The sequence below is a fragment of the Tripterygium wilfordii genome, chromosome 14 (assembly GCF_013401445.1).
Source record: "Tripterygium wilfordii isolate XIE 37 chromosome 14, ASM1340144v1, whole genome shotgun sequence".
Lineage (NCBI taxonomy): Eukaryota > Viridiplantae > Streptophyta > Magnoliopsida > Celastrales > Celastraceae > Tripterygium > Tripterygium wilfordii.
The window spans coordinates 9,163,153-9,172,831 of record NC_052245.1 but is presented as its reverse complement, the minus strand read 5'-3'; the positions used below and the strand labels follow the sequence as shown (position 1 = coordinate 9,172,831).

Sequence of the window (9,679 nt, the reverse complement as noted above, 5' to 3'; positions counted from 1 at the left end):
AAATTCAACATGACATTTGAACATGACTAAGTGGTTCAATTTACATGGGAAATATCAATTTGTTATAATTAAGTGTGTACTGCATATGTGTATATATATATCCACTGTGTGTAATGCATATATGACTAAATATAGGTTAAAAAAATAGTAAGAGTTAAGCTCGATCCATTGGCCCAAAGCCCAGTCCATTGATCCAACTCATTTGGGTCAGGATCATGTCTGGGCTTCCATTTTCGTCCCAAGCCCGACCTGGACCTAGTCCAAAGTTCGAATGGTAAATCCGAGCTTGAGCCTCATATTTTCGAACCGGCTTGACCCAATGCCAACCCCTAAACGCAACCACCATTTGTGAATCTAGATTAAGACACCAACTAAACTGGGAATTTGTGCATTTTCCTTTTCGTAGATTTTGTATCTAACCTAGTATGCTTTTAATTTGGGCCTCTTGTAAGTTGCAAGTAGAAACATCTTTTTAACAAGGCATTTGGGTTTTTGCCTCCACAAAAGACCTTGACTTGATTTTAGCAGTAATATTGTTTAGGTAATAATTTTCTTGAAAAAAATAAATACAATGTTGATAAGTACAAAAAATTTCTCCTGTCACGGAAGCATATTACATATCAATTAAGGTGTTGAAATTCAAAGTTTGAAAGTTGAAATGTTTGATGAAAATGTGTAGTAATGCCGCAGCCTCCATGGTTTAATTAGAGTCATGAAAAGCGGTGGTAAAGTAAAGCTAGAGAGCGTTGTATTTGCCTCTGAGTGTGAGAGAGCATGACACACAGATAATGTGAAGTGTGAGGTGGATATTACTCCAAAAGGCTCCGAAAGTCAAAACCCAACTCTCACATGCAACCCCCTGGCCCATTATATACATACACCCATACACACACTTTTCTTCACAAAACAATTTTCAGTTCATCTACATCAACTTCAATGGTGGTACCCCATCCTTTCTACTCGAAAACACCCTTTGTTTTTCACCTTAATTTGTCTTATTAGCTACCATTTTAATTTACTGTCCCAACATCATTGAAGCTGATAAACCAATATCGTCCAAAACTTACCAATATTTGTGATATTGGTTTATGTGTTTCAGGTGCATGGAAGACCAAACTGGGAGTAGTTTTAACTAGGGTTTGTCCTTACATGAATTGAGCTCAACTAGGGTTTTCGATTAAAGTTATCGGTATATATAGCGATGGAGAAAGAGGAGAATTACCAGGTAATATATATTTTAAGCTTATATCTTGTCATCTTCATCTTCTTTGGCACTGTTTGATTGTTTTTGTTGATAAATCTTTTCATGGTCAACAACATGTTATTACAGGCAAGTTTTATGGGTAGTCTAGATTACTCTCTAGACAACCTCCATCAAAACAAACACATGAAGCCGCGAATCGGCCAAACTTCTGGTGATAACAACAACAACAGTGGAATGATTGATTACATGTTGAATCAACCTCACCAACAACAACAAGCTCAACAGATATCTTCTTCTGGGTATTGTACTCCAAATAATTCTCTAGATAAGTTGAGCTTTGCGGATGTAATGCAATTTGCAGATTTCGGATCCAAGTTGGGCTTGAATCATCAAGACAAAGTATCATCCAACGAAGAAGAAACCGGAATTATTGATCCGGTTTACTTCCTCAAGTTTCCGGTGTTGAACGAGAAAGCAGAAGATCCCTCATCTCTAATGGTGCCTCATACTCAATCGATTAGTGGAGAGATGATCAATGAAGAGAGGTTATTTCATGGATTGAATATTAATGGTCATGATGATGTGGAAGGAGAAGAAGATGCAAAAGAGATAAATGAAGAAGCTAGGGTTTCGGATCCGGAGAAGAATGCTATCATCCCTTTGCCTGTAGAAGTGATGAAGAACAAGAGAAAAAGACCAAGAAGTATAAAGACAAGTGAGGAAGTTGAGAGCCAGAGAATGACTCATATTGCTGTTGAAAGAAATAGGAGGAAGCAAATGAATGAGCATCTTGTCGTCTTGAGATCGCTCATGCCTGGCTCGTATGTTCAAAGGGTAAGTTTTGAAATTATCTATATTTCTTCCTTTAAATTAATCTGAGTCCTTTAAAACATGAATCTGCATGCAAACAGTATATATGAAAAGAAAATGAGAATATGAATTGGTGTCAATTAATTTGTAGGGAGATCAAGCATCGATTATCGGAGGAGCGATCGAGTTTGTGAGAGAGTTAGAGCAACTTCTTCAATGCCTAGAATCACAGAAAAGAAGAAGAATCTATGGAGAAGCTACTCCAAGACAGATGGTTGCTTCAGGAGATCCCTCTCAGATTGCAAATATTCAACCACCGACATTTTTACCTCCTTTGCCTCTTGCTAATCAAATTAATGATGATGTAATGAATTTGGAGATCGGACTCCGGGAGGAGACCGCGGAGAGCAAATCATGTTTGGCTGATGTTGAAGTGAAGGTGTTAGGGTTTGATGCCATAATCAAGATCCTCTCAAGGAGAAGACCAGGACAGCTCACTAAGACCATTGCAGGACTTGAAGATTTGCAACTTAGTATACTGCACACCAACATCACCACTATTGAACAAACTGTTCTTTACTCCTTCAATGTCAAGGTACATATATATATGTATATATATACCATTTTTCACTTATATATATATGTATGTTAATGAATTGTGTTTTTGTAGGTGACAAGTGATTCGAGGTTCACAGCAGAAGACATAGCAAACTCAGTTCAACAGATATTCAGTTTCATACATGCCAACACCAGCATATGAAGCATATGATCTTGTCCAATATCCATCTTTGTTCAATTATTTCTCTCATCATGATAAGTACATTGTTATTTTATTGGATTCTCATTTCTTTTTCTTATTCAGGATTTCAGAATTTTCAATAATTTTCAGGTTTATTGTAGAAATTAATTAAATAGAAATATATGTTAATAGAAGTTTGTATTAAAGGAGACGTGCATCAATTATCTAATATATTTTCTTTGGGAAATTGTAATTTCAATCTAATTCCTATCAAATTAACATACATTAATTTTGATGAAGATTCTTTGTAACTGGCAAGTAATGTAATTGTTTGCAATTTATATGTATCTCCCAAAAGAAAAGTTTAATCTTATGACGTATAACAAAACAAAAGGTTTATGTTCAATCGCATTCTGTCCTTTGTCATTCTTTGATTTATGTCGAAGAGAGGGAGGCTAGGGGAGTCAGAGATATGTAGTGAAATGATGTTTGATTGATCAATTGAATGATTTAATTTGCAGAAAACAATTATGAGGTAGAAGGTCAACGGGTCCCGTACCTTCTTGCAGTCGGTTGACTTGTCAGAAATTGTTCAAAACCTTTTTGGATGTTTATGTGTATTTCCATGCTCATGATCATAAGGGTCCCCTAGTATTAATTATTTCTGGAATTGAGAAAAGGTTCATTCATCCTCCAACCCTAATTGATTTGGGTTTGATTCATTCAACTCCTATTTTGTCCCAACTTTATGCACTTACAAAGGTTGAAACATGTGGGGTATTTTTGGTTGGTGTGGATGGTATTTCTGCCATTTAGGTATTGTCCGTTCTGGGATGCCTCTACGAATTTTCTTATCCTCCTCTCGTGGTTTTATCAAGAAATAATGTGTACTCACTCTCCATATCTAAAGACCCAGAGCGGACAATACCTGAATACTAAAAATAACATCCACACTTGCCTTAAGTTGTGCATTTAGATACTCGCTACTAGTAATATATATATATATACTTGGATCACTTTACTCTCTCCAAATATCTTGTTAGATCAAGTGAGTGTTAACATGTCAATTTGAATTCTACAGTTAAATTTAGCTATCTCCTGTCAACTCGACAAGTTCGGACTAATTACCAGCAGAATTGGATTCACTACCCCAAATTAAAATATTGTATTCAGTATCTACGATCTATTGGAACAATATGACATTTAAAGTGTGTTTGAATTTAGAGGTTTGGGGGAAGGGAAGGGAGGGGGAGAGAAGGGGGAAAAAAAAAGGGAATGTAGAATATTTTTCTCTTCCCCATGTTTAGACAGATAAAAAAAAGAAAAAAATTGGTTTAAATTATTAATTTATCTTTATTTTTATGTTATTTAACTTATGAATAACTTAATTTGTCATCTCTTCCCTCCAGATAGGGCTCACCATTTGACCGGTGGGTCTGGGCTCTATTTCTGGGGCCGAGCCCGACCCAAGCCCGACTAGGCAACATATATATATACATAATACATATACATATATATTACATATATGCATATATATAATACATTTCCCTCAAAAAAAATACATATGCATATATATATTACACATATGCATATATATATTATATAGTCAAAAGTCGGGTCTGGCCCAGCCTGAAGCTGGAGGGCCCGGGCTGGGCCGGGCCGGGCCTAGGCCTCATTTTGAGAGTCAAGCCAGGGCCGAAACTTGATTCTCAAAATCGGGCTCGGGCTTGAAAAAACCGGGCCGGCCCTACCCGATGCGGACCCCTACCTCCAAATGACCTTTTTTTTAGAGGAAGTATTTTGACAAAAGTTTAATAAAATTTTCCCCTCAATTCTCTTCAAATCCCTCTCCTTAATTTTTTTTTATAAACTATCCAAATAAAGAAATTGGAATGAAACTACATTTTCCTTCTCTTTCTTTCCCCCAATCCCTAAATCCAAACACACTCTGTTTGGATTGAGGGATTTGGTGCAAGGAAATGAAGAGAATGGAAGGGAGAATATATTTTCCTCTCTTATATTTAGATAGATAAAAAAAGAAAGGAAAGATAAATGGTTTAATTTATTAATTTATCCTTACCTTTTATGTATAAGGGTAAAATCGATTTTTAACTTTTTGGAAGGAAGTATTTTAACAAAAGTTTAATTAAATATTCCCCTCAATTCTCTTTAAATGTCTCCCCTTAATTTTTTTCTAAACTATCCAAACAATAGAATTGGATGGAAACTTCATTTATCTTCTCTTCCCTTCCTCCAAATTTCTGAATCCAAAAACATTGTAATAACACAATATGTGAAAAATAAAATAAAATAAAATAAATTTTTGAGGCAACTATATAGAAAATAAAGAAAACTCTTATTAAACAAATACCACAAATATTATCAAATAACTCATTTGGTTTTCTCAAAAATCAAGGTCTAGTGGGCCTCGCATCCACATGGTCCACCTATACTCAAAGCCCCCTCTCCTACATTCAATGTTAATTCAAAAAGTTGAGTAGAAGGGCTTAAAGTTCACATTTTTTTAGCACAAGAGCTTAAAGTTAACATGGAGTACTGTAGTAGACGCCCTTATTTTGTTGACCTAGACAAAATAACACCATTGCAAGTTCTCTTATAACCTATTATCAAATACCTCATTTAAGGTCGAGTGGGCCTCGCATCCACATGATCCCACCTGCACTCTAAGTATTCTTATAGATAAGAGCCTCTCTACGAGGTAAAATTTTCACAATCAAGAATTTAGGAATGGGGATTTGGTATTATAAGTGTAATATTAGATGTTGTCGACATGGGGGTATGATGTCGACGATGCAGATATTTTGTTGGCCATATTTGCATATTCTAGGGTCTTAGTCTTTCTGGGTTGCATCTAGGATACTGAAAATTGAAAATAGATAAAGTATAAAATAATGTTGATTAGATGATTCCTGCTATTGAATTGTGATCAACGTTGATAAATATGAATGATGATTTTTGGTCGTAACAGTTCCCCCCACTCTCCAAGTCGAGAGCGGTTTGAGTTGGAGAGTAACTTTGTCGATTGCATGTCATAGGCTCTGTTTGGTGAAGAGGTCCCGCTTTCGCGACCCGCTTCACCAAACACCCCATACCAGCTGGGCGGTACCGCCTTCCCAAAAAAGTTCCAGCTTTTTGTAGGACTGTTTGCCTTTTGATGTGGGTCCCATACAAAAAAATACTTACTTTATTATTTTTAAGATTTTATTGTGGATCCCATGTCTTTTTGCATGGATCCCAAGCCAAAACATGCCATTTCTATTTTTTTAAAAAAAATTTTGTTGTGTGTCCATTACTATTTATTAAATATGTTTATATATTTAAATATTTCATATTTATATTATTCACATTAAATATATTCATATTGATATTAAATATATTGATATTTATATTAAATAGTTTAATTTATTAAAATGAAATAAATTATTAATTTATTTCATATCGACGTGAGACAAAGTTGTTATACTTTCACTACGGAGTGGGCACTGTTGCATTGATGAGCTGCAATGTTTGTTTTATCTAAAAGGCGAGTTTCCGAGTTTTGAGGCTCGACATTTGTAGTACTTGTCCGGACACTTCATGCATCCTCCAACTTGATCAGCCTCTGTCTCGATTTGTGAGGGAAGTGTCCAGACAGCACATAACATGTCCGGACACTTAGTGAATTTCAGCTTTTTCATTCAGCTCCAAAAGTCTCCAATTTAGTCATTTAAGCTTGATTTTCAGACACTTTTTTCACAAATCGAGACAGAGGCTCACCAAGTTGGAGGACGCATGAAGTGTCCAGACACCTCAGGAGCTGTCTGGACACCTATCTGGGATCTGTAATTTTCTGCACCGAAATTTCAGGGACATTTGGGGCAAATCATTTATGCAACCAATGGGGGACGATATTGTAAGGGTAATTAGGTATTTTCCATTGGAAAAAGAGGGAAAAACCCTAAGATTTGGGTTTCTACCTCATTCTACATTACACAACATTGGAGCCTCCATAGTTTTTCTCTCTCTTTCTCTCTTTAGGTTTTTGCTTGGTTCTTGTGATTTTGTTTGTAAACATTGATTTTCTTCTATAAAATTGATGTTTATTCACATTATAATGAGTGGTTAAGTTCCCTTTCTAGTTTCTAGTCCCTAACGGTGGATGCAAGGTTTCAATTACTCAAGGTATATTCAAAGAATCATAGCTTCGATTTCTTTCTTTTAATTTTGTGATAGTTGTGTGATTGGATATATGAGAATGACATATTTGATTGTATTCTTGGATTGTCTAGTCTAGGGATTGCATCTAATGTGTTCGATTGAGAATTGTTAAACCCGTTGCATGATTTCCTTAATTAATTGAGTTTTTCATTGCTTAACTATTAATTATGTGTATTGATGATGGGGTTTTGGGTTAATTTAGGAATGTGCATGGGCATGGGAGAGTTATGGTTAATTGATCTTTGAGTGTGAAACTAGGGTGTTAGCCAAGTCGGGCCCCAAAGGGAACATTAATCCATAATATTAGGTGCTTATCCCTTTGCGTTCATCATAGATTGAGAGACCCGATGGTCTACATGTATGAATCGAAGTCTTATATCCCAATTCCCTTTGCATATGCATGATTAATAGTATCACACAATGCATTGTGTATGGTTGTGTGTGTTTGCAATGATACCTTGAGTATGAGAACCGAATAGCCACCAGGACGAATTAGGGATTAGGTTTTTAATTAATTGTTTTAAATCTAATTCGTGCTTACTTTGGTTACAAAAAGATTGCTTATGCTACCGAGTCATTCGACCATTTTTATTACTTGTCTTTATTTTGATATTCATTGCATTTAGTAGTGTTAGCTAGCTAATTGCATATCATTCACCTTCAAAAGGCCAACAAATTTCAATAATAAACCAATAGGGCCATTGAGGACATTAAGAGTCAAATCACTAAGGTCACCCAAGCACTCACTACTTATGAGAAGGGTAAATTCCAAGCTCAACTGTACCCCAATCCATCCAAACAAGCCAATGTGGTAGACTCTACTAGTGGGGGGTGAGTGGACATGAACAAGCCCAATCCATCCTCACTTTGAGGAATGGACACATTGTGGATAGGCCCATACCAAATGAGAAAGTTGATCAAAGTGATGATGTGTAAAATTTTGGTGATAGTGTGGGGAACAAGGATAAAGGAAATAGTGGAAAGGAGAAGAGTTTGGAGAAAATTGTGCAGGAAAATGGTCCACTAGGTGCAAGTGTTCGGACACTTATTTCGGAATGTCCGGACACTTCATCCAGAAATTCAGAGAAATGTGAGAAAATACCAAGAGAAGAAGAGGAGAATGAGGGACCATCAAGTAGGACAAGGGTAGACATGTCTAAGGATAAAGAGTGTATCCCAAGGCCACCATTCCCTCACCGATTAGGGAAGAAACCCAATAAGGCTCTACACAAAGAGATGTTTGAACTTTTCAAACAAGTGAAAGTGAACATACCTCTTTTAGATGCCATCAAACAAGTTCCCTCGTACGCAAAGTTCCTCAAGGATTTGTGTACTGTGAAATGCAAATTGAATGTGAAGGAGAAGGCTTTTCTTACGGAGCAAGCAAGCTCCATCTTACAAGCCACCACTTCACCTAAATATAAGGATCCCAGTTGCCCTACCATTCCAATAGTCATAGGGAACCATAGGATTGAGCAAGCATGGTTGGATTTAGGTGCTAGTGTTAATCTCCTTCCATACTCGGTCTATCAACAATTGGGGTTAGGTGAGCTTAAGCCTACAAGAATTACCTTGCAACTAGTCGATAGATCAGTCAAGATTCCTACGGGAATAGTTGAAGACGTACTAGTTCAAGTGGATGAATTTTACTTTCCGATTGACTTTGTGGTTTTAGATACTCAACCCCTCCCTAGTTTTAGCAAACCAATTTCGGTCCTTTTAGGTAGACTCTCCTAGCATCCTCAAATGCTTTGATCAATTGTAGGAATGGAGTCATGGTGCTTTCTTTTGGGAATATGACCATCGAGATGAACATCTTTAATATGTCTAAGCAAATGGGAGAGTTTGAAGACGTTAGGGAAGTAGATTGGATCATATGTTGAGGAGAACTTAGAGAAAACTCTTGCTAGGGATTCGGTGGAAGGTGTGCTAGCTCTGAGCGAAAAAGGTAGTCAATTTTTAGTTGAGAAAGAGGAAGTTAATGAGGTTTTGGAGTCGTTAGCTATTCATAGCATAGGACAATTCAACCCACCCATTGAGGAATTAGAACCTTCCAAGACTAAGCTTGAATCATCTCTAGAGCATCCACCAACACTGTAAAGGAAACCCTTACCAAGTGAACTAAAATATGTGTTTTTGGGAGAGAAGAAGTCATACCCCGTTGTGATATCTTCCCTACTTACTTCTCCCCAAGAAGATAAACTTGTTTAAGTTTTGCAAAGGTATAGAGGAGCAATAGGTTGGACAATTGCTGATTTGAAGGGTATTAGTCCTCTAGTTTGTACTCATAGGATTTACATGGAAGAGGAATCTAAGCCCGTTAGACAAATGCAAAGACGTTTAAATTCAAACATGAAGGAAGTAGTTAGGGGGGAGGTACTAAAATTGCTTGATACGGGGATTATTTATCCCATCACGGATTCCAAATGGGTATCTCCTACCCAAGTGGTCCCCAAAAAGTCTGGAGTTACGGTAGTCAAGAATGACAAAAATGAATTGGTTTCCACTCAGATTCAAACTGGGTGACGTATGTGCATTGACTACTGTAGACTCAATATGGTTACTAGGAAAGACCATTTCCCCTTACCCTTCCTTGATCAAGTCCTTGAGAGAGTAGTGGGTAGAGCCTATTATTGCTTCCTCGATGGGTATTCCGGATATAATCAAATAGAGATCACCTTAGAAGACCAAGACAAGACCACATTTAC

General features: G+C 36.8%; 1 protein-coding gene across 1 annotated transcript; it reads left to right on the top strand.

Moving 5' to 3' along the window:
- Positions 1-926: 926 nt before the first annotated feature.
- Positions 927-2,960, top strand: LOC120015635 (transcription factor FAMA). Its single transcript, XM_038868143.1, has 4 exons — positions 927-1,225; positions 1,331-2,038; positions 2,166-2,609; positions 2,685-2,960. The coding sequence occupies exons 1-4, from the start codon at positions 1,202-1,204 to the stop codon at positions 2,772-2,774; spliced, it is 1,266 nt and encodes a 421-aa protein (XP_038724071.1). The 5' UTR covers positions 927-1,201; the 3' UTR covers positions 2,775-2,960.
- The last annotated feature ends 6,719 nt before the right edge of the window (positions 2,961-9,679 follow it).